Below are 26,385 nucleotides of genomic sequence, written 5' to 3' on the forward strand. Positions count from 1 at the left end.
GCGGAGGGCAGGGAAGGGCAAGGAAGGGCAAGGGGGTCCCGGATCCGCGGCCAGGCGTCCCCGAGCCGCAGTGCCGGGGCAGCGGCTCGCTGTCTGGGGGTGACAGTTGGCGGCGCGGAGCTCCGGCTGGTGAAGTTTCCCTGCCCTCGGGAGCCGCGATGTGCTCAGACCGGCCTCTGCGAGCGGGGTGGTTGTGCAAAGCGGCGGTTGGCTTTTCCTCGACCTGGGGGCACGTCACCCGGTCTCTGCCGCGCCGCTCGAGCGGGCGTTTGGCGCGGGCGGAACGGGCAGCTCCGGCGCCGGGCCCTTCTCCTCGGGTCGGGGTCTTCCCCGTCGGGCCCTTCCTCATCCCCCGGGGCCGTGTTTTAATTACGGTCCGGGTCGCGTGGAGGCTGCGTGCTGGCAGAGCAATGGCTCTGAAGTTGCCAGACTGAAGTTGTGTGTGTCGTGGGAGGTTGAATCGCCTTTGTTCTTAGTGAAAGCCACGCAGTTATTAAAATCCAGGTGTTTGTGTACAGTTCTTACCAGCCCTCTAAAAACCAAAGTCTGCAGCAGCAAGCATTAAACCTGCTGTAAACAAAGAATGACATAACACCTATGTACCGTAGTTACACATTTGATAACTTTCGTCAGCTACAAGCATCCCAAATCGATACATCTGAAGGTACTCTCTCTATTTTCATCTTTGACGTAGCAATAGTATGTGGCAGCGCGTTTCTTTTATGGTCCGTCTACGATCTTTCCTCTTAGTTTCTGTGCTGCTTTCAGATGAAAAAAATAGGGGAAATACTTGCCTATTTAGCATTACTTTAAAAGTTTTTAAAAGTACCAAGTATAATTTAAAGTAGCACTGTGTGCTTATAGTTTTCCTTAGCTCATTCTCAAATTGAAAATATTTCAAGTGGACATTATTTCTTTGAGCACTTAATGTAATGTTAAATCTGCTTTCCGGGGGAAAAAGCATGTTTGTTTACTTTTCATAATGGCTTTTAAACATATTATAGCCAGTATGAAACAAACAGAAAAGTATTTTTGTATAACTAAATAGGATGGTTTTCAAGTAATAAACTTTTTTTAAGTTAACATATAATCAGAGATATTACATGAAAGGGGTATAATTTTTCCTAGCCACATAGACAAGAGTTAGTCATTCAATATACTGTGCCCAACACATAATAGAAATAGAAGCAGAAAATGCACGTTGAGACATCTGCTGTTTTATATTTAAAAACTTAAATACTTGGATGTTTCAGTTTAATAGTAATTCTGTGGATACATACATTGATTCCTGTTAATAAAACAATACTGAACTTGAATTAAATATGCAGGCTTTTTGGTATACTCATATATAAAATGATACTTTTTTTTGTTTTAATATATTTCTTTTTTAATTTCTATCTCCTACAATTGATCTACTATTGCAGTGCAGTATTGATCAGTTTTAGACTGCTTACATAGATCCAGCTAAAGCCATAAGGCCTTAAGTAGCTTAGTTTTCTAGTTATCATGGATCCAACTGCCTTATGGCTTTATTTATATTTTGTTAATTTTTCAATTTTAATGTAGGTTTTAGCCATCACCAAGTAAATAATCTTAAAACACTGAAAAGTAGTAACATTGAAAAGAGTAGTCTTGTCTTTCTTAATGATTCAGAGTTGACAAATACTGCTGCATTTTCAACTTGAAATATTTTACATGAGCATATGAGGTGTGAATGATACTGACATTGCTGATATTGATCGTTCCAATGATAACCTGAATTGTAAGCTGAATGGCAAAAAAAGGTAACTTGACTAGTTCTGCCCAGAATTTTTCTGTAGTGGGAAAGGAGCACCACAGAACCCACTCTCATATTGCTGTATACTAAATCCATAAGTAGAGAAGAGTGGATTTCATGGCTCTTTAGGACCAGTTCTGGAAGTTCTGGTTTGGCCTGTGTATCTTTCTTGTAAGAAAAAAAAAAAAATCCACATGAAACAACTTGGGATACATTTTCAAGGATGACTGATAGAAAAAAATCTGGCATCTCTTTATGTTCTAAATTTTATATATAGTATATAAAAATATTTACTGTGTATAAATTATATGTGCGTATATATAGTGCAGCTTGAATGGTTTCTTTTTAGACATTTTTTCAGAAGTAAATTTCACTGTAAGTTTTTTTTGTCCGGCTCCTCCACCCCTCACCTCACAGCTTTGCCCACATCACAAAGTATATTTTCATGTAAATTTATACATATTGGCTTCTAATTTAACCTCCAACAGTACCACATTACTGCCTGTGGTTTATGGTTAGATATGTTTAAAGGAAGTGTAAGTGGAAATAGTTATTGCCTTTAGCTTTCCTCAAAACAGATAAAATTAGTCTTTATAACTTCAGTACCAATTGATTTTCGCTAAAATTAAAGAATTGTAGAAAAAGCTACAATTAGTAGCTTTTCAAGAAAACTACATTTATAAAAAGAAGTATGATTTGACATTTAAAAGGTCTTTAATGTAGTCATAGTGAAATGACTAATGCAAGTAAATACCAGAAGTACTTTCTTTTCCTAACATTTCAAGGAAAAAAATTGCTTATTTTTGTAAATTATGTTGTTGCAAATTGTCATTTGCTTTAGGAGACATCAGTGTATCAGAGTATGTATGTTAGGAATACATTTTCATACCATATCATGGTTTTTAAAGATAAATATGCCAGTTACTATTGATTGGTATATTTAAGTCTAGCATTCAAATGTGTAGTCCTTGTAAAGAAAAAGACAATAGCTGTAACAATGCTAATCAGCCTGTACTTGAAAAATATTTATGTTGCACTTTTACAACTTGGAGACAGGCTCTCTTGGAATTATTCTGTCCAGCTGTATTGAATAGCCTCTACGCTACCCACTAAATGTCCTCAAAATCATTGGCTACTTATATAGCAATTCTGGAAGTTTTTATTAAGTTAGTGGCATTAGGCTTCCATATTTAGTGGAGGGAGAAATCTAAGTAGTACTGGGTTGTATTTTTATTATTGTGCATGTGTAAAGTTTTATTTTTTATAAAACCCTTTCTCCTAGGTATTATGGAAGAAGGAAGCAGTGTTGCAGTATTGATGCCAAATGTTGGGGAACAGGATGCTGTGCTGATTTCTGAAACAGTCATTGGCCCAACACTGCAGAACAGTGAAGATCAGAGAAAATGTAAAACCGATCCACTAATCCATGTTATCCAGAAACTAAGCAAAATAGTTGAAAGTGAGAAGTCACAAAGATGCCTTTTAATAGGTAAAAAACGTCCCCATCCTAATGCTTCTGCACAGTCCTTTGACACAGATGATCTTTGTGAAATCCCAGCTAAAGCAATTGAGCTATCTGTTATTGCTACTAAAAAGACTGAAGAGTTACAAGCAGATTATTTTGTGACTGAATGTCTTCCACAAAGCAAAAAAAAGGTGACGTGCTACCAGTGTAGTATATGTAAGTTTCTATCACCTTCTCTCTTAACACTACAAGAACATATAAAAGAACATGGGCAGAAAAATGAAGTGATATTAATGTGCTCAGAATGTCATTTTGCTTCCAAAAGCCAAGAAGAACTTGAATCCCACTTCCAAAATTACCATGAGAATGATGGTAAAAATAGTATCCAGACAAAAGTGCAGCAATGTGTAAATGTTGCAAGTTCATTTTTGCAAGGGCCAGTGGAAGGAAGTGTCAAATCAGGGACTGATCAGACAGGAAATCTGGAATGTAAAGATATAACTCAGTCTACTCGTATGCCTGAAATGGGTAGGAGGAAATGGTATACTTACGAGCAGTACGGCATGTACAGGTGTTTAATTTGTCGGTATACCTGTGGTCAGCAAAGGATGTTGAAAACACATGCTTGGAAACATGCAGGTGAGGTTGATTGCTCCTATCCTATCTTTGAAGAAGAAAATGAAACGACCAACTTGTCAGAGACAGTTGTAACTCACACACCTCACAGCGTGGATACAGTTGTTCTTTCTTTAGAAAACAGTGAACTTGATATCCATAGTGAACCTTCTCTTCAACTTCAGATTTGCAATTCTGAGCAACTGTCATGTAAATCGCCAGTAGGAACAAATGTAAAAGAGGAAGAGATGTTAAATCAGTCTGTAGTGCATTCTCCTACTACAGAGGTTTTAGAGGAGACTGTATCAGATACAGAACAGGATAATATGATAACTGATAGCCTACTTTCATCAGCACAGAAAATCATCAATTGTAGTCCAAACAAAAAGGGTCACGTTAATGTAATAGTAGAGCGTTTGCCAGGTGCTGAAGAAAGTGTCTTACAAAAGCCTTTCTTGATGAACACTGATATTGAAACGGAAAAAAAATTAATCTCAGAGGAGTCCCATGTTACCTGTGAAGAACATGATGAAGTTTATCGTTCAGATGAAATTCAAGAAGTAATAATAGGATGGAATAATACTGAGAAGAAAGATAATGAATTGAGCTCTAACAAAAATCTAACAACTGATGAAAATGTGCCTCCTGCACGAAGAAGGACAAATTCAGAGTCTTTACGACTACACTCATTAGCTGCAGAAGCTCTTGTTACAATGCCTATTAGAGCTGCAGAACTAACAAGGTCTAGCTTCAGGACTCTGGCTGGAGAAGGTGCCGTGGATGCAGGTGCAGGACAGGGAGAAGCTGATGGCCCATCCATGGCTCATTCTAAAGTGGTATCCTCACTTAAGAATCCTTCAGAGGAGTTCAGTGGCTTAAACCAAAGTGAATGTGCAATAGTTGAGATACAGAAAGAAAGGCCAGAGTTATCAGAAGCACCAATTAAAATGGGCATCAGTATGTCACTACTCACTGTCATTGAAAAACTGAAGGAGAGGACAGATCAGAACGCTTCTGATGATGACATTTTGAAAGAATTACAAGACAACGCACAATGCCAAAATGCAAATGATGCAAATATTCCTGGAAGTAACCTAGTAGAATATATACCTAATGTCGATCGACCCTACCGCTGTCGGCTCTGCCATTATAGCAGTGGTAATAAGGGCTACATAAAACAACACTTGAGAGTCCATCGTCAGAGGCAGCCGTACCAGTGTCCTATCTGTGAACACATTGCTGACAATAGTAAGGATTTAGAGAGCCACATGATCAACCACTGCAAAACAAGAATGTATCAGTGCAAGCAATGTGAAGAATCCTTTCATTATAAGGTAAAGTTCTTCCCTGTGCCTGTCTATAATAGCTAAATAACCTATTTTGCTACCTTTTTAATAACTGCTCATCCTTCTTTCTAACCTAATTCAGTCTGACATCCTGGCTTCATTGTCATTACAATTGGGAATTATTGCCAGCAGCACTTTCTGAATACAATTCAGCTATAATTATTCTGCTTTACTGAAATAAACTTGCTTCCTCACATAAGTTATTTTCCTGAGAACCACCTTATGGATGTATTAAAATCATGTTTTTCTGCCCACATGTAGCAACTACAGGGAGAAATGGAAGCATCAGAGAACTTAATAGCTGAAACTTTAAAAGAATGCTGAAACATGCCCACTAGTTGTGAGGTTGTGCAAAAGTAATCATAGCATTTGGGAGTAACATAAGACACTTTGAAGCAGAAATTCTTTTCTTTTTTCTTCTGTTGTTGTGTTGGTCTGGATGTTCTACAGAACTTAGATCTGAAAGATTACACACTGGAGCAGAATAATGTACTTCTGCCATTTTTATAACGGCTATTTTAAGCATTAGTGCCGGTGAGCGTGTTCCTATGTACTCAGTTCAGTACTCAGGAATATAGAATAGATAGCATCAGTATCTAGCTGTACACTCTTGTAGGCAGTGGTAGTGCAAATTTTTCCATATTTACTGTTGTTTAGTCCTAGTTTGAAAAAATGTACAGGTACGGTAGCAAAAGTCTCTCTCTCCCCTCTCCTCCCCAAGCGAGTAGAAACGGGAATAACATATTCTTAAGTTACTAGGCAAGATGAAAATTGAGTGAATTTTCACACAAGCCATCCTCTAACCTCTAATCTAATACTGCTTTTGGAGTATAATAATTTTGGAAGAAGAACTGTTTGCCACTTGTCTATGGGAATGGGAGTAGAAGGAAATTTATTTTCTAAATAAACACAAATCATATAATCCTCTCAGTCACTCTCATCAATCCTTTATGTTATTAATTAATGTTCTTTACTTTGTTTTGTTTCTAGTAAAATTACCGGAGGGATAATCTGTATATGCATTAACACATGTTTTATAACAGTTGTCATTAATACTTGAGTAACAATGCCACAAATGATTGCAATATTTGAAGTGACCAGTGTATGTTTGTAGTGTATATTTAAATGTAGGAAATTGTTTTTTCAGAGTCAACTGCGAAATCATGAAAGAGAACAACACAGTCTTCCAGATATCTTTTCAACAGCTACATCTAACAAACTAATAGTTTCCAATGAAGTAGATGAAAGAGAAGGTACTGTTTATATTTACACTTGAAATTACAAAAAGTCACTCATAACATTACTTCTGTTTGCTATATTTGTATAAAACTGGTTTTAAGATCTCGTTCATGCTGAAATGTTTTCATGCCTGTTCATAACCTTAAATCGATGTTCTTTTTCATTGTGCAAAACTTACCATAGTCCATTCTGAGATATCTTACTGACATGTATTGGTAGTAAGACATTTTTAGCCCCTGTAATTGGACCTTGTATTTCTTTTTATGGAAAACAACTGGTATGCAGTATTACTTTGAATTTTTAAGAACAAAATCTTTTTTTCCTTCCTTCAGCAGCTACAGTATTTTTCAAATCACCTACAGTAAACAAAAGAAAGCCTTTTTTTAAACTCACTGTGGTAATGTAGTTTGCTGTCAACATATACATACCGTCCATTCTGTGTTTAGAAATTTCTGTTTAATTATGGTAATGTCCAAAATGAGTCATTTGTTTTAGCCCTAGAGAGGCAGACGTAAGGCATTCTAAAAACGCAACCTGTGTCTAATAGTTGCCAGGGTAACAGTAGGTATCCATTTTCTAAATGTTTGTTTAACTGTGTATCTGCTTATAATTTAATAGTGTTTGTTTTAAAAACAACAACAACAAACCCCAAACCATTAATGTGTTAGCGTAGTGAAATAGGGAAAAAAATAGCCAAATTTTGAAGTTTAAGAGAAAATGTAGTCTTAAAATCCTTTGAGTACCCTGGAAGCCCAGTATTTATTATTGCAACTTGAATCCATCCTCTTCTCTGGTGAGTTAAAGTTACTGAAAATATTTACAGCATTTTTATTCTGAAGGAAACACTGTAATTGTAATTTGTTAAATTTTGCAGTTTTAGAGCCCTGTGGAAAAATACTAGTAATTATATCACTTCCGAAGAGCTGTGGGATGAAGCGTTTCCATTTTGTGCACATAGCTCTTACCTGTCCTAACTATGGTCTCTTGTTTGTTTAGAGAGGAAAATGTGCACTATAATAGTACTTAGATTGCAGTTGAAATTTCTGGGTTCTACTCTCGCCTCTAGAGCTGATCAGTGACTGCAGAAGTAATCATTGAAATTGATGCAACTACTTGTGAGAAAAAGTACTAACCAGCATGAGCGAGGATGGATGGCTTGAACCATTAATGATTTGTCCAAAGCAACATAGTACATGTCAGAATAGAATGAGATCCTTAACTCTTCTGTTCTCTTAGCTCACACTGCCTCTTTTTCTGGCTTTCAGTATACAAGGTAGAAACTTAAAAGTTAATTGCCTAATCAGCCTCAGGTAAAATGACCCTTCCCAACTCCTTTTTGCTCTCATCAATGCAGAAAACATTTACATTCAGGAAATTGATCTGTAGTGTTTACTGCATCCCTAAAACCTAAGCCTGAGAGAGCCATCTGAAGTCAGGGGGAGACGGGAAGAAGGCTAGGGAGGGTCTGCTGGTAGTGGGAACGTTCCCCATTAAGTAGTGGGGTTTTTTCTTCAGAAGAAATAGCATGAATGTTTTAATGGAAGTGATAGGAAATAAAACATTGTCAGTTTAGCTGGGTACAAATATCTATGAGCACAGCCTGAACTGTTACTTCTGAAAATGTTTTGTTTGTTTTAAACTGGTATTTTTAAAGATGTTATGATATAGGAATAACTACCTAGCAATGCCTGAAACATGTCAGATTTTGGGGACTACTGTACCTTATGAGCTAAAGTCCTGTTAAGGTGACTGAAAAGCAAGGTGCCTATCTGCTTTTGAAAATAGTATGTTTTAATAAGGTGATTTTAGAGTTTATATCCTGATCTTGTAACTTAACTTCCATGAAAGAAGAGCCCCTGTTTGTGAAAACTGCCTGCTTTCTATTTAATTACTTTAGAGATTTTTTTTTAAATATTTTTTGCTCATTATTATCTTATAAAAGTGTTACAGCCATGCACTTTAATTGATTGTTTACCTCACATGAAATTTAGTAATGTGGCTTGAATGAAAACAGTTCTCCTTTTAAACTTTTATTAACTCATACTGTGGAATGCTTAAATTATTTCAGAACCAATTTATAATCAAATTGCAACACCACTGCAGTACAGCAATCTCTTGTCAAACAGATGTCATCCCTATAAAGCGACACAAAACAAAGAAGTTTATGGCATAGCATCTGTTTATGTGAAAGATGCCTGAGCTGGAACAGTTTCGTTTCTTGTTTATGAAATAGTTAGTCCTAAAAGTCTCTTTATTCATCATGGTTGTACAATAAATTAAAAGAGAGCATTATGACACTGGATATGATTGGATTGTAAATGTCTAATAATGAAGGAATAGGGTAATAAGCAGCATTACAGGAGCACCTGTTACTGCTGTTAGAACAAAGATCTGTCATTTCCATGCTCACTTTTAAGAGACCTGATATCCTCCATCCAGAAAGCAAAAAAGACCCCAAACCCACAAGAAATAAGCCAGCGGAGGGGGTGGGGGACACGACTGCTATTTTGCAACAGTGAGAGATTATATGATGTATTATAATATATGTGCATGTTGTTGAAGGAATAAATATAAAGTAGTGATTGGTATAAATAATTGCTCCTAAGTGTGTGCTACTGGGTGGTTAGCCACTTATAACTATGCAATAGATAATATGTTTGCATAATGCTTTAAAAATCTCATTAGGTACTGTTTGTTTTAAGCTGCCTGCCCAATAAAATACCAAATTCATAACAAAAAATACATTTGGAAGCAGTTTATCTAAAGCTGCAGAATTTAAGATGGAAAACCCATTCAAGTAGAGCAGGCAATAGCTTAACCTTCACACAACCCTTGCTCTCCCATAGATCTGCAGCCCTGTAAGTGTCTTTGTATTCATTTGAGGTCTTCTACATAAATGTGCATTCATAAAAGAGTAATTGTAGAAATATAAATTCCAAAGTCCCCAAGTATATAATTTTTGATAATTTACATTAAAGAAAAAAAATAATTTTACTATATGAGCATATTGTAGGAAAAATTCCGATATGTTTTGCTTTAAGGTTGACTTGCAAAGAGTGCATGCTATATATTACTTCCATGTTATTTTTTGTAAGAATGCTAGAAGAGTAAGCACTGTGTCATGTTTTAAAGTAAAAAAAATACAAATTTTTTTTCTGCTATCTTGGTACACACAGAATTATTCGAATTTTATTTCCAACTGTCTTTGTATTCAGATTGCTATTTTATATCACATACTATATGTTCTTCAAAATAACCCTCGGGGGTTATCAGCCCTACCTTACTTTGCATCTTGAACCAAAAGTACTGAATTTTGGAGTGAAAGTTTAATTAGTGGTAATTTTCCCTTACTGTTTAAGTTAGCTGTGTGACTATCTCTCACAATAATGCATCTAAAACTTTTTTTGAGATAATTCAGTACCCACCTGTGGGGGGGGGGGAAATCAAAGTGAAAAGTTGAACTTCCATTTTGGATGACTCATTCTACTGGTTTATTCTTCAATGTCTACTTAAGAGTTTTACCGTAAAGATTCTTAATTGTTGCTTTGATAATGAAAAGATTCAGTCTGGGTTATTGGAGTCCAGCATCATCAAGAGGAAACTCCAGAACAAAATTATCTTTACAAAGTCTGTTCAGTGTTTTGGACTCGGGAGACGAAACCTCTGTTTTCAAGATAAACTCTACAGTTCCTCCTGAGTTCAATCTGCTTGTCTCATTCCTCCCTTCTTTAGCTAAAAAAAATGGAATTCAGGAGGTGGTAAAGAGGGCATTTGGGTCAGTTTTTATTACTCCAAACTGGAAAGAAGTTAATGGTATTTGGACCTAAGTAGAGATGTGTCTACTTTCCATTTTTTTGGACAGTCACTTACTTCAAATTTCAAGCTTGTCTGTCTTTTCAAACTGCAAGTCAAACAGTAGCAGACAGACCTTCCTCTCAGTGTGACATGGACCTTCAGTGCTCTTGACCCTGACAAGCTTTTAACAGAATTCTTCTTCAGGATTCAGAATAGATGGATCCCATTTGGGAAATCAGAACTTAGATTTTACAGGGAGGGGAGTTATTTTTGGTTTGGGGAGGAACTGGGAGGTCTGGGAAGTAGATCACCTGCTGATATTATCAGAGTTCTTAAGGCAATATCTACTAAAAAACATCCAGCTAATACACCCTTTTCTGTTCCACCTAGGATCTTCTGGTGTATCCCTCTAGCAGTAAACCCTTTCACAACACAAACTAATGATTTGTTTGTGCTGGAGGTGTGCTTCATATGAGCATGAAGAGTTTCTGAAGTCTGTTCTTGCAAGATTTGAGCTTTACTTTGTCTCCCACATGTTATTTATTGAATTGTATATTTATTTTGGTGTGGGGATGTACTTTAGTAATGATCTTTAACCACTGGAGAAATTCTCCAAGGATCTCTATCAGAGTTTCTTCAAAGCCCATATACATAACTGAGAGTAATGGCTTGACTGTTCAGCCAGCTAGTAAGAATTTGGGGTAAAGATAAAATGAGCTTAAGCACCTTACTTGCACTTTGGGGGGGGGGGGGGGGGAGGTGTAGAATTACTTAGGCTGGTGAGGAGGTTAGATGCAGAAAGAAAACTCTTTGATTTTTAGTTTGATGTTTCTTTTGGCAGTACTGCTGATTTAAACAGCTCCAGCCTTGGTATTCCTTCATGTTTCTGCTATTCCCTCATTTAGGGAGTGCATGAAGGCTGCATGATAGGCTGGAATGGGAAAATGATCTGCATAAAAAATACCATCCCTCTTCCCAATTGTTAATATTTTAAACCAAATCAGTTCCATTATTCAGTGAGGGAGCAGGAGTAGGGCTGTTTAAGTCTACACACTTACATCTCAAAAATAATCAAACTGTGCACTTGCGGGCACACATTTTCCTATGTTAAATTAGTCATTAGCCTTTGTCTCTGCAACCATTAATTTTTCAAGAGTCTCTTTCATTCTGGAAAGAAAAAATGATTTTTGTTACAATTGGTTTTTAGTAATTTGGAGACGTTCCAAATTATTTCTTAACATATCTGGTCAGTATCTATTTTTTTTGTCATCTCAGATCCTTCTGAAAGTGTGGTTGTATGTGGATGATAAAGAAGATTTAGATGCTTTGGGAGGCCTTTTGCTTTTCTTTTCTATGTTTGCCAGTTGGAAACTTGTCCTTTCTCAATGCCCATCTTTTCCTTTGATTTGATTCATTCTGCAAAGCAGTGAAACTGCTAGGTTCAGCATTTCCCACATTTTATCACCTTTTGCTGTGACGCCAGATTTTAACCCAACTGCAGGAAGAAGGGAAGTGTCCGCATAGAGAGAAAGATTGCGTTTTCCTAAAATTTTAAATTTCAGTAAATGGTAGGGCAAATGCAGAACAGCATGGTAAATAAACTATACCTTTATTGTCTCAATGTCCATTGCCAGTTTGCTCTTTGTAGATATTTAGAAGTATTACTTTAAAATGTTAATTCAAGTTTCATAATTCAATTGTCCTGAAATTATCATCTAAGAACTTGTTACAATGCGGAATGCAACTCTCTAAAATAATGGCTTTTGTTTCATATAGGAAATAAGTCTTCAGTTCAGAAACTGTATAGATGTGATGTATGTGACTACACAAGCACAACTTATGTTGGTGTACGAAATCACAGACGAATTCATAACTCTGATAAGCCATATAGGTAAGTGTCTCAATTATTTTTGGCTAATGCCAGGTGCTTGGTTTACTTGTTTTAACTAAAAAGGTTACTTAATTGCTCATGCAATTTGAAGATACTGTTAAAAAATTTCAATAACATAATTTTACTGCAAATTTAAAGGAGCTACACTTGCTGGTTGACTCAAACTATGTAATTAAGATTTGCTAACTTTTCCAGGATGCATCTTTTGCTATAGCAGTCTACAGCTTGTTGTCAGTTTGAAGCATTCAGATCTGGAAAGGGAAATAATTACATTGTAATATTGCACTTTGGCCAATAGTAATAATATATTTCTCAAACTCCTTACACACTGAAGTTCATTTTGGATTTGTTTTATTGCAAAGTGTTCTCCATTGTCATATTGCTACTTTGCACATTAGCTTCTACAGTGTGGCAAAATTCTGCCCTTTGTCTTGTCACCAGTCCCCTCATCTTTTTCACAGGTTTCAAACAATATTAACGCAGTCACTTAGGATCAGATTTTATAACTTTTCTACAAGGATGTTATATGGATTTATATAGAAACTTTGATATTAAAATCGCATGTAATATTATAGCTGAGGTCCGTAGCAGAAAAATAAATCATGCATTTTTCTATTGGTTGCTGCATAAATTCTTGCAAATTCAATCTATGCTCATTCAGTGTGGATCTCTGTCCCTCTCTAGTGGCTAGAAAATAGATCTGAGTTAATAGAATTTTTGTACTAATATACTTCTGTCTTTTTAACACAAATTCTAGAAACTCAACACCTTGAAATGCTGAGCTCAGCCAGGGACTTTCTCTCTTGGATAAACAAACCCAGAAGACGTGTTGTATTTTGATTTGTGCATTATAATGATATCCCATAACACTAGCAAAAATTTGCAAGATGTTTGCTCAGAGAGCAAATGTGGAATACAAATAGATTATTTTTTTTTCTCCTCAGTATCTTCCCTATTGCTGTTATTTGTTACTTAGTGGAGTTGGAACAGCAGATACTGTACAGTGTTTTGTATATGGTAGTTTTCTGAATTGGTGTTAGCCAGCCTGTTTGATTTAGGAACCCTTGAAAATTTTCTATTGGTGATACAGACTGCCGCATACTAAATTTAAGCCTACGGGTCTGGCTTGCTTCTCTTATTATTTTTTCATAAACCTGTTAGACAAATCTGCAGATCTGGTAGGATACTTAAACCACAGCCTAGAAACCATAAAGATCCAGTATTTATGGTATTTCTTCTTCTGAAACATGTATTCCTCAAGCCTTTCATAGTATCAGATAGCGACCTACTATATTGCTGCCAGTTTTACAGCTGTAAACATACTTTACTATTTGTTTGACAAAAATTGCTGGAAATTAAACTGTATAGCCTCCAGTGATGCTTTTTTGTAGATTTGATACCTTCTGGATTTTAATACTGAACAATTAAGTCCTTTCAAAAAAAGTGAGTAATCTCTAGTTAAGTATCCTGTAGTCTCAAACTGTTTAAAAATACAGACCAGACTTAGTAAATATTGGACATTTTACCATTTCAAAAAAGGAAACAACTAAAGTCCTAACAAATACGCTAAGTTTAGCTGAGCTTGATGGCTTCTGTTTCAATATGTTATATACAGGAAACTTGTGTGATAGTATAGTGATATTTATAAATAGCGTAGTATTTTGTGTAATACTCTGGGATCTAAATCCATGGATCTAAATCTAGATCCAGACTATTTTATGTATTGTTTTTATACAAAGATATTGTGACAGAAGTAAAAAAAATAAAAAATAAAAATTTAGGCAGCACGATGTGACACATTTGTCTTAGGGCACTTGGATCTAAATGTGTTGATCTTGTCCCTGACTTCTATTTCAGGTATAATGCTCTGAAATTTAGACATTTGATTACTATGTAGATAGTTTGGCTTTTAAATGACATGAGAAACATGGCTGTTGCATTAAGTAGAACACATATTCTTGAGGAACAAGACTCACTTCTAAATACAGTGTCCCCTATAACTCTTACGGTCATATTCTGCCTTTGCATAACATAGCCAAGCAACTTGCATCAGGGCTGCATCCATTCAAGTGCATCCACATCTCCCTCATACTTTGTGATGCTTAGAGACTTCAGTCGAGGTGTACAAGACAGATGTCAGAAAGGAACATAGTCCCTATGCCTAGTGATTCTTGCTCAAAGTTGGGAGGCGTTTTTGGGCTGCAAAAGATTCTCACGGTCCAAAAATTGAAAGTTAATGTCATCACTTGGACTTCTGTAAATATTATTAGTATTTAACTGTAGTCTTTCAAGATACCTTTGCTTTCTTAGATTTGTATTTCTGGAATAGTGTTAGCAGTTAATTGTCAGATTAGTTTACTTGTTGTTGTCTCTTCAGATGTCGAGTATGTGACTTCGCCACCACAAATATGAATAGCTTGAAATGCCATATGAGGCGCCACCCCCAGGAGCATCAGGCAGTGCAGCTAATGGAACAGTACAAGTATGTAACAGTTCTAATTTGGCAAAAAGCTGTGATAGTAGTGATTTTTTTTTAAGATACAAAGCAGAGTTCAGGTTCTATTCTTGTCCCTCCTAGATTCATTCTTTGTTCCAGTGACTTTTTTTTTGAGAGAGAGAGAGAAAGAGATTTGATGTGGCGTTCCCAGGTGAAGTTTATGCTAGCTAATTAAACGTGTCCATGACCTCCCTCTGGTACAGTATTCAGCTTTCCAGAATGGGTTGGTTGCATATAAACTGCCTATTGGAAGTAGTTTCTGGACCGTGTTAATTACCAAAGCATGCCTGGAATTGTTTGGGAGAATGCATGTGCCAAAACCACGCCAGGGGCACTTCTAACATTTAACATTATAGATTGTTAAATTCCAGTACCCAGGAATGTTCTCTGGCTTTGTTTAATAACCTAGTCTAGGCACAGCCTTTGCATATACATGTTAGTTAGAATCCAGATTGGCATCACACTGCCCTAGTTAAGAATTAGTATGAATAGTCATTATGTTTAAGTGAGGCGTGTCCTTTATCGTCTGTCCATATATCTATGTGGGTTTTATATATATATATGAGAAAGTTGGCAGAAATATGTGCAATTGTTTGCTCCTAATTTGCAACAAAAAATAAAAGCTGGGAAAGGAAAGAAAATCAGGAACATTCTGAACATTTCTTAGTGGAAGATTTTAAAGGCAATAGGAAGAATCCAAATAAAGCACATTCACATAAGGGTTTCTTCTCAACAAAATCTGCTTCTACAACTTCAAAGTCCTTCCAATGCATTTTTTCCCCAAAATGTTCCTAGTAGCACTAAGTTCTATTTCCTCTGCTGTCATACTTCATACAATATTGCTGCGTGCTTTTAGTATTACTGAAGATTACTGAAAACCTCCACACTTTGGTCCCTGCATCCCCAAGGAAATATTCTTATCAAAAGCTGCAAGATAATTGTTTCCTCAGTAGATCAATTTAGGATACACTTGAACAGTAAAGTTTAATAATTCAACACAGGTCAACCAGTAGATCAAATCATGCTATAGAATTGAAACTCAATATTAAAATAATTTTGTTTCTCTGGGAATGTCTTGCATATAGTGTAACTATACATCAACTATATGATCGTAAAGTGTAGTGCATCAGGCTAAAAGCTGTTGAGTGTCTTGTGTCTTTGATTTGAACTGTATGCTAAAGCAGTCAACAGCATTTGGGTCGTGATACTGGTTCTCAGGAAAGTAAATCTGATTAGTGAATCACCTGAGTAAATTCATGTACTTCAAAAAATGAGACTGTACTTAAAAGAGGATAAAAACAAACACTGAACTGTTGCTTCATTTGCTGTGTTATGCACCCACTGACCAAGCTGTGTTAGTGGCACAGAAAAATCATACATACAATAACACTGGTGGAATACATGTGCATATAGAATGGAATTAAGATTATTTGTTGATCTTTGTGTTTTGCAAAAAAATAATTTTGGCCTAATTTTATCTGTAAATTAACTATAAGGTCTGCCTTTTAATCTTATTTTTAATGATGCCATTATTTTGTAACACCCTTATTAGAAATACTAAGATTTTCAACCTGAGAGTGAACTTGCCTATATTTGAAAGCATCCATTTTCTTTATAAGGCTTCAAATTAGAAGGAAAAGAGAAAAACAGGATAGTACGTTCCAAATCAAGTAATAGAGAAAAGTGAGCTAGAAGGACATGCCTGTCGTTACCCAGCAGGACAGAATTACCTTGCTACATAAGCAAGGCAATGTACTATGCCTTCACCTAACTTGTGATCGTGATTTTTGCAGTTTTCCACCATCTTCTGCAGCGCAGAAATAGTTTCCTGTATATGATTATTTGCAAGGCATTTAAGAACTATATCCTACTGTCATTAAGAGAAGTAAAACCTTACCGAATTGTAGCGTGTAACACTGTTTTATGTAGGCCTTCTCATGTTTCCAAGTTATATTTCTGAAAAGGTCTTAAAAATTTACAAAAACTTACTAGTATAGTAGTCATTTTAACAGACTCATCATAGTGTAACATATCAGGATCACATTGCTTGAGCAGAAAACATCTTACTCTCATTGAGGAATGAGATAGACTGAGATGCATTCCTAGCTATGATTTATTAGAACAAGGTCACCTTTGATTTCTAGAAAAATCTGATCCTGGTCTTTTCCATGTGATTTGAGAAACTGAAGACTTTCAAAGTAGCAGGTAGCTAAGCAAAATAGCTTCCTTGTCCAAAACACAAGGAGCTATGTCATCTTTACCATGAATGCTGTTCTGCTGTGGAACGATGTCATGCGGTATCACTCATCTCCTTCATCCAGAAATGACTAATTTATCATCTTAGAAAATACTTGTAAAAAAAAATCCTCTATTGTATGTTTACGTATGAAAAAAGTCCTATGGGATTTGGTAAGTCTTGGGTTATTCGTGCCTGTAAATACACAATACATCTTTATGTAAATAGGATTTATTCTTGAAGGTTTTGTTCTAGAAAATTTAGTCTTGTGATACCCAAGCTGATGGAAAAATCTATGGACAAAATTGTCACCTGTCTGAATCTGGATCTGTGAATATAGTCAAAATCTGACTGGACACTGTCCTCAGCACCCTGCTGTAGCTGATCCTCCTTGAGCAGGTGGCTTGGACTAGGTGATCTCAGGAGGTCCCTTCCAACTTCAACAATTCTGTGATCCTTAAATAAACTAAGATATGCTACACCAGGAAAGACTTTATTAGCTTAGTTAAAATTATCAGTGGTAATTACACAGCTCCTGCTCGATTCAGAGCAATGGCAAAGAGAGCTCACTACCTGCCTGCCAGATACCACACCAATGTACTCCATGTTTCTGCAGTCATCAGAACTATTGCATTTTTGTAGTATTTGAACAGTTTTAACAGGCCAAACAGATAGGATTTTAATTTAGTTGTTTAAGAAGTCAGAAAAAAGCAAACTTAATTCTCAGACCATAAAAATAGTCTGACATTTCAGGATGAAACTTTGCAAACTAACTTGACCTAGTTAGGAAACTGAAGAGGGGGACCGAGAAGAGGAATTACATGTACCTATGTTTACTTATCCTTTTGGAAGAACTAACCCATTACTAAACTAATAAAATTTAACTTCTAAATGTTTCTCTCTTTCCCTCTCCACTTTTTTTCCCTAGATGTTCTCTCTGTGGATATGTGTGTAGCCATCCTCCATCCCTGAAGTCTCATATGTGGAAACATGCAAGTGACCAAAATTATAACTATGAACAAGTGAACAAGGCTATTAATGATGCAATTTCACAAAGCAGCAGGTATGTCTGATTTAATTTCAAGCCCTATCATCTAGAATTTTCAAAGGACCCAACTCTGATACAAAATAAAGTTCCTGTCAAAAAGCAACAACTGTACATTTTGATATTTGTTTTGGTTTTTATTATTATTTCAGGTTTCAAGGACAGCTTCCTGACAAAACATTATTAGAAGGCACAGATGAAAGTACAGTACCTACACTAGGAAGTTCAGACAACTTGGTGTCTTTTACAGAGTCTATTAACCAGACTACGAATGAACTTGCAGGTTCTGATGAAAATGAAAAACCTAACTTGATGAATACCTCATGCAGTTTAGAAAAGAACTCCACTCTACCCCATCTTGGCACAGAATACTGTGTTCTTCTCTTCTGCTGCTGTATTTGTGGTTTTGAGTCTACCAACAAAGAAAATCTGCTCGATCATATGAAAGAACATGAGGGTGAGATCATAAACATCATTCTAAATAAGGACCACAGCACAACTCAGAGCACAAACTAGGTGAAGCAGTAAGTTAAAGAGAGGATTTCCTAGAGTGAGTATTTTCTTTCTTTGCTAATTTTTGCCTGAGAAACTTACTAAAGAGACGAATTGCAAGCAAAACTTGATTTCCCATCCTGAGTCCTTGTTTCAGTAGGAATACAATATTTTAACCAGGGACCGATGAATCATTTAGGAGATAGATAGAAGGAGTGGGGAATAGAACAATCCCTTTAACCTGTTACTTCTCTATATGGTGCCAAGAATGTAGGATGTTGGGGTTTTTTTCTTTTATTGTCAGGTACTAGTCAGTGATAATGCATTAGTACAGTACCTTAAAACCCAAAGGTATTAAAGCTTTGTATCAATTGAAAACCTTTTTTTCTTCCTCCCTCTTTGTTGTTTTCCAAGTATTTTAGCAAAGAACTTTTTTCCCTCTTTTTTGAAACTGGCAACGGACCAGATAAAAAATTTTACAATATGATCTCATAAACCCCACTGCCTGGATTCCGGAAGGTAGGGAGAGGGGAGGTGGGTGAGGGCATGTGTGTGCTTGCATGCACGCATAGGCGTTTCATTTTTCCCCCATCTATTTTTAATACCTTACAACTCCAAGTTGCCCTTCAACAGAGACGGCTATTCTTTCTATCGATTTAGAGCAGCAGGTGCTTAGGGGCCTAGAAGCATTTTGCTAATAACTATTTGTCTGATTGGATCCTAACTAAAAAACTGCTGTCTTTGAATTGATAGCGCGTAAAAGATCCTTTCTAATAATGACCTGCTGTTTCCTAATGGTTTGCTTGACACATTCAGCAGAACTATGTAAAAATAAAAAAAAAAAGCTTACCATATGTCACTTTAATTTGTGGTGATTGCAGTATGTATGAGCAATGTTTTTTAATGAAAACAAGATATTAACAGTCATTGCCACAAAGAGATGTAGATTAAACCTATGTAGATTCCTAAAGATGTAGGTGAGCACAAAGTGGGATTTTGAGAAATGCCTACATGCTTTGAAGTACTTTGAAATCCCACTGGCTGTCTAAGTTTCCCATTTGTCTGGCAAAGCTGTAACTGTAGGAATAATTCACTGAAAGATACAGTAATCTTCCTGCAGAAGATTGTATTTTAAAAAAAAAGGAAAACAATATTTTAAACAAAAACTGTATCCAGTGACTTGTAGAATAAATTTTACTAGTGCATATAATATGGATTCATAAAGGGAATTAGGGATTACTTTGTTTTCTAAGAAACACATAGAAATCACTCCCTTTTAAAGTCTTTAGCTTCTAGAATTACAGTGTTTTTTACAGTTACAGCAGTTTGCAGTAGAAGACGTTAATCTACGTATCAGTTTGGAATATTATTATACTGGCTAATTACCTGGCAACTTTGTTGAGGTTATTTAAAAAGTTGGCTACTTAAATTGTTTGAAATATATGCTTCTATCAAGTGAAGTAGTAGCACTTCCAAAGTATCCCTTTGGCAGACAGATTTAAAATTTCTAGTTCGGGCATGTGTTTCTTCTTGTAATGAATGGCAGATGCACAGAAGCATGCCTAGTTCCTGACATGAGGATGCAGTTACCTGATTTTTAGTAGCTCATTACTTAAAAATGACTTACTCTTAGAAAAACAGTATTTTATGGTTACTTTCTATATACATTTCTGCTAGCAGAAATAAGCTACAACTGTAAATCTAAGAGGGTGGCATAGGTAGTGTACAGTCCATTGCGCTATCGCCAACTGGAAGCAGCAAACAGAAAAAGAAAACAAGTCTTGTTAAAACTTTATGAAGCAGCACAAAATCTGAAGGCCAGGGTGAGGGCACTAAGATTCCAAGTATATTTGATGATTTTTCTTTTCAAGTGATTTCCTCAATTTGACTTGTTCTTTTGGGTTAAATATCTATTATTTTGTTTATAAATTATATAGCAGAAAGTACACATTTTACTTTACAAATTGGTCAGGATATAATGTCAAAGCAGTTTTGTGTCAGATATCTGAGGTATTTTCAATACATATGTGAAGTAAGTATACTTTTTTCAGTTAAAAGTTATTTTTCATATTCCTGTGTTACATTTGAAAAAGTTATTTACATGATCTCAAATTCAAGTAGAGATAGTAAACTTCTAATAGGATATTCATGCTGTCTTACTGACACCAGTATTTTACCTTCAATGTAGAATTCATGTGAAAATAGTACATTATCTGGAATATATCTCAACTTTCTCATTCAGAGATCCCATTTGTTGAAAAACTTAAAGGTACAACGAGATCTGTAGTAATGCTGAACTACCAGTCAGTATTCACAGAAACAATATTTTGTCATGTTGTTATTTTTCTGTAAAGGGATAATTATTTTAAAGTTGCTCAGCTAGTGAAAGAAAAAAAGGTGAAAAACTTGCATTCATAAGCTAAGAAGGAGATGGCAGTGAACCAAGACTTAAAAAGCAAGTAACCTTGAATCAAAACTAACAATTTTGGTGTATGTGCAAGCCACACTTGCAGCATTAAATGTAATGCACCAGGACTCATTCTAATGGGATTACTAAGCAGGATGCATCTATTCACAGTTGTTCCTTGCCATCTTGTTGCTTTTTTCTTTTTGACCATGTGTTCCTATAAAATAGTAGAGAGTTAGTTGCCTCTAAAAACCATTGTCAATCCTAACAAATGCCAACAAATAATTCTTTCCCATATGCACAGAGATTTATTTTTTTTCACTGTCTCCATGCTGCTTGCCATTAGTTACCCACTCACAATTCCCATAGACTTAATCAGAAGTTCTGCATGTGAAGTAATTATAGACTTAGTTTTTCTGAAAGCAAATTATTTCTCAGGTTATCTGCTTTAGAAAGTGTATGGTTGGCTTGGTTGCATGTTATGTAAGGGTTTTTAAGCACACTTCAAAGTCACCAACACTGCGGTCTTCCCCTTTCTTTAAGCTTTTAAAATATTTTTGGATCTTCTGTCACAGCACGAGCAGATGATCAACTATTCACTTGCTGTTTGTTTAAATTAGATTTTATTCTGTGATACAAACTGTAACTTGCAGCTTTGTTTTAAATGCCTATACTTCTACTAAAGAGAAAACTTCATTCATACTAGACTATACTGATAAATAGGTGCATATTTCATCTTTCTGATTTATGCTTGGCCTGGAAAAATAGAGTGGGATTCAGTCAGAGTTATTGTATTTTCCTCTTCCAGAAGCACTTATTTAATCATTTTAAAAAATGTACAGTTGGTGCTCAAAGTAACATTTGTTAAGATATATTTAATAGAAATTTACATTTGCATTTGATATTCACGGACATGGGTACATGTATTTTTTTAAGAAAGGTATTGTAACACTATGGCACTGCTTTTATAGCCAAAGTATGAAAAATTTAGAAAACTGACATGTAAAGACTGCAGTTAATTCTGATACTGTATCTTATTAAAATAGGATGACCTTCATTTTATAAAATTATCCAGCACATTAAGCTGCATGCCTTAAGTTTTCTCTAGGATTGTGTTCCTGATAGATGACTGTTTGGAACTATGAAGCAAAGTCTGTAGTACTACTTTAACTACCTTCTGAAATACTGTACAATGTTAGAATAATTTATTTTGCTTTACAGGAGTTTGTCACATATTGACTTTAATATTGTATTTTGGTAATAAACTTTTTTTGTTAAACACTTTAGTCACTTTTATTTGACCTGTATAAAATATGAATATGGAACATTCAAACACTGAACCAGTGTTTAGAGAGATGGGAATCTGTTTAAATCAAAAAGTATTTGAAATAATTTACTGCCATTTCTCACTCTTGTGTCAAGTTATTACAGTTTTAATACTGTTAATACAAGTTTTATAAAAGTAACTGTAGTGATGAAATATGAGACTATTACGTCAAAATACTTGTAAGCCTGCATGCAGTTATGATGGGACAATGCTGAAGGACAGAACTGCACTTTGAAAACTCATAATGAAGTTAGTGGGAATTTTTTCCCTAATTTAAATGGACTGAAAGCCTTACGCAGCTTTTTTCAGGTAAGTGATTGACTCTTGGTTATCCATCACATAAGCTAAAACGTATCTTGGAACCTAATTTTAAATATACAACAAATTTCTTGGCCTTGCTGGAGCTTTTCTTCCCATCTTTTTCATTAAAAAAAAAACCAACTGTAACTCGGTTGCTGTTGCTGGCCAAGGAGAGAAATGAAAGTACTGCCAGAGTACCCATTGCTGGTACTATGGTTTACATTTACATAAACAAGCTATCTTTTTTCATTTTGTTGTTCTTATTATGGCCCTGGGACATGTATACTGAAGTAAAAAAAGCTGGAACTACAAATGGGTTTAGATGCAATGCTACAGAATGCTGTGTCATGCAGCTTTTTCACATTTTCTCTAATGCAAAACCTGGGAAAAGTTTCTGTAGTAGTATGTGGCATCCAGGTATTATCCTATTCACTGGGCTAAAATACCTTGCTCACTTCAGCTTAATAAAGCAGAAAAGCCTCGTCAGAAGTTACTTTCCCCCATAAATAACCTGGTCATGTGTCATCCAACTGGTGTCCCAAGATACCTTATCTGTTGTGAAGCACAAGTCTTACCAGACACCTTCCCTCCTCACTAGTGCTGGCCAACCCAGAGTGGGGCTGCTGCTGCCAGCAGAAAGGGCTCTGTGCTTGCTAGTGAACATTGCAGCTTTTGGAGAAATGGGACTGGACACACAACTTGTTGGGATAGATCTACACTGACCTAATGTTTGATGATTGTAACATTCCTGGGAATGGAGCCCTGCCACACATCAGTGGGATTTGAATCACTCTGTCCTGTATCTTTGGCAAATATTTACAGTCAGAATTATTGCAGAAAAGTTAATGCACCGTGCTACTGTTCTTTTTTTGTCATCCCTTCTAGGCATATTTGGAAGAGAGCTGTCACACTGAGCCACTCAGAAAGTGAAACACCATTAATACTGACATGACTTAGCTAGCTAAAAAAACTCAGAATTGGTAAAACTAAGATGCTTTTTGCCCAAAAGCAAAACTTCAGGCACCTGACAAACTTAAAAGTTGAAGTAAGAGATAACCTAGAAATTTGACATGCTTGCAGCACATCACATGGCTGCTGAACAGCAACTAAAAAGGTGGCAGCTTTAGACTCAAAGTTTACTTAAGCAGAACTTGAGTCCTCCTGTGTTTCTGGTTCACAGTAGCTCTTTCTACAGTATTGAATCCAAGAGAAAACACAAATGTAAATACCATAAAGAAATTGAATTTAAAGTTTCATTCAACCATTTCCTATACACTATGGGTTTGTAAATGTTTGACTTAACACTTGTTGGGATTATGGGTAACTTGATACTACCATTAAGACTTTGCTACCATACAATCTAGTTGGAACACAGTGAGCAACAAGAATATTGATAAATAATATCCTTTTGCTGCATTGGCAAGTATAAAGCCAGTGTTACGGTATTATTATAATAATACAGTATTACTGATCGCTTGCTACAGTTTGATGTATTTTAATTTACATTTTATAATACAATTTTCAGGGATTAGTATCAATCTAGAAGTTCTTTAGTTTTTCTGTATATCACATCTTAAAACATTAAATCTCATTATCAACAGACATGTTGCCTAACTAATACATTGTTTCAGTGAGAATATGTTGAATAATACTCTCAGGTGTATCTATCTCCCTCATGACATAGGAATTTTTTTTTGTTTTTACACTTACATTGCTCTAGTCCCTGGCAAAAAGAAGCAGTAAAGAACGCTGTAGTGTAATACTTTCCAGCTATTACTGTATTTCAGGTGGTGTCCTTAGAATATTAGGCAAAACAGCACCAGATTCATCTTTTCTGAGTACTTCCAGACAGAGGATCAGGACAGAGGGTTTTTCTCCCACTCCATTTTTTTCTAGTGCTGTCCCCAAACACACACTGGAACAGGAAATATGACTTGTTAAAATATTATACAGAATTGGGAAAAAATGTGGGTTTTATTTTCCCTACTGTCTAATCTTATGCTATTTGAAACTTGAATAACAGGCATTAATATTTCAAAATGATGGCTATAGCTGATCAGGTATTCTAAAGTGACTTAAAAGTAACAGTTACTCTTAGATACATTAACCACTATGTAAGGCTATCTAATGCTTTTCTATTACACAAGCTGTTTTCAGTTCAGATAACACTATTTCACCGTGTAGATTGCATTAGTAGTTCATGAATGTCAGTAGAATTTGTACTGCCGGTAATCTGCAATCATTTCTGCAAAATGGAAAACTCTTCAACTGACCCTAGTAACTTATCACATACAAATGTATTACACATATGCACAGTATCATAAAACACAGCAGAACCAAGACAACTGTTAATTCCCCCTCTTCCTAGTGCTGCTGCCTGTTGGCAACCATGCTACACAGCCTGTCATTTAGTTCAAGATACCCAAGTTTTGCTTCTACAGAGAACAGGCTTATAGTGGTCCCAAATGTATTGAACATGCGTAACTACCAGATTTCTAAAGCTCTTAAATGATTATGTTCTGCAACTTTTTGTTCTGTGTAGATTTCACTTTGCATTGGCCTCTTTACAGGTAGTGGATAAACAGAATTTCCATTGTAGGAAACATCTGCCACAGCATTGCCTTTCTTAGAAATTTAAGTACATTATCTGACTTCCTTTACACGAAAACATACACATGCTCAAGTTATTTTTTTCCTTTATTTACACTGTAAAATCACTTGTATGATCTCTGTACAGTATGTTCATTTTAACAAACACCTGACATGTATGATGTGGCAGTGATGCTATGAGTGATAAAAATGAGATAAATCTAATGCCCGTTGTAAAGCCCATAATTCTCCAGTTTCCATATTCTTAGTTTAAGCATTTCCCACAAATGTACCACCTGCCTTTTTGCTCAAAAAGATGAGTATGCCTAGTCTGTTTGTTGTAAGTTGGCTTATAGGAGAAATTTTTAACTATTTGGAGAGCTTAATCAGAGGAAGGAAGAAAAAATCATTGTTTGTTCTAAAAAATACTTAGGAAACATACTAAGTGTGCGAAGACAGATACTGAAAAATTTCCTGAATTCTAATGTCAATGGCTTCAAAGCTCGAATTACCAGGATGATTACTAGTTAACACAGTTTGCCTGGCATCCCTGAGCATGTTTTGCTATGAATTTCATGCCTCTTTTTGCTCAAAATACTGACTTTGCCAATGAACCACATTTGTGGAATGAAAAAGAAAAAAACGCAACTAACTATTGCCGGACTGTAAAATGGGGACGGAAAATCAACTGAATATTGAAAAACCAAACTCTATCCCTGCCTGTTCCACTGAATTTGTATGGATTATGTATTATTGGGAAATCCGCTTTCCGTGATAGGATCTGGGAGATGGCACGTTGGTAAAGGCTTCATAGGGAAACTTTTTTCCTACAATAACTATCTTTAAAGACACTGCAAACAAAATTTACAATAAAGAATTTACTCTAAGTGTAGGTTGTACCTCTCAAGTAGAATAAAGTCTGGTGTTACCGTTATCTTTCTGCTACAGCGATAAAGGTCTTCCCCCTTGCATGTCTATGCTGCGGTTGATCAAGAAATACAATGGAACTTACAAGGAACTGCATACAAAATACACCTCTCCTGTACAGGATTCCAATTTAAATTTAAAAAGTCACTTCACGTATTTCTGGAACTACATGTGTGTGGAAAAGAAACACTACGTCACTGTTTTAGAAAAGAATCCTCCACGCCGGTGTAAGGCCGGCGGGACCGCACCTCCCGCCCGGCGGACGGCAGACCGCTGCCGGGGGGGGCACATCCCGCTCTGCGGGCCCCAACCGCCCACCATCACCCCCGCCCGCCTGGCCGGCTGGATTTTCGCGGCCCGCCGCAAGCCCGCCTTTTGAAATGTGAACCCCTTAAAGCCCGTTCGGGGCGGGGAGGGCCGAGTTTGAGACCGGGGCG

General features: G+C 36.2%; 1 protein-coding gene across 3 annotated transcripts; it reads left to right on the forward strand.

The window, feature by feature from the left end:
• The first annotated feature begins 6 nt into the window (after positions 1-6).
• Positions 7-19,532, forward strand: ZNF507 (zinc finger protein 507). Of its 3 annotated transcripts, XM_010585087.1 has the most exons (7): positions 7-664; positions 3,060-5,191; positions 6,351-6,456; positions 12,014-12,128; positions 14,506-14,610; positions 17,790-17,924; positions 18,059-19,532. In XM_010585087.1, the coding sequence occupies exons 1-7, from the start codon at positions 598-600 to the stop codon at positions 18,420-18,422; spliced, it is 3,024 nt and encodes a 1,007-aa protein (XP_010583389.1). In that variant the 5' UTR covers positions 7-597; the 3' UTR covers positions 18,423-19,532. The 3 variants fall into 3 exon arrangements, with proteins under 3 accessions (XP_010583389.1, XP_010583390.1, XP_010583391.1); XM_010585088.1 differs by lacking the exon at positions 14,506-14,610; XM_010585089.1 differs by lacking the exons at positions 17,790-17,924; positions 18,059-19,532 and adding an exon at positions 17,230-17,286.
• The last annotated feature ends 6,853 nt before the right edge of the window (positions 19,533-26,385 follow it).

Source organism: Haliaeetus leucocephalus, unplaced genomic scaffold (genome assembly GCF_000737465.1).
Source record: "Haliaeetus leucocephalus isolate CR32 unplaced genomic scaffold, Haliaeetus_leucocephalus-4.0 Scaffold92, whole genome shotgun sequence".
Lineage (NCBI taxonomy): Eukaryota > Metazoa > Chordata > Aves > Accipitriformes > Accipitridae > Haliaeetus > Haliaeetus leucocephalus.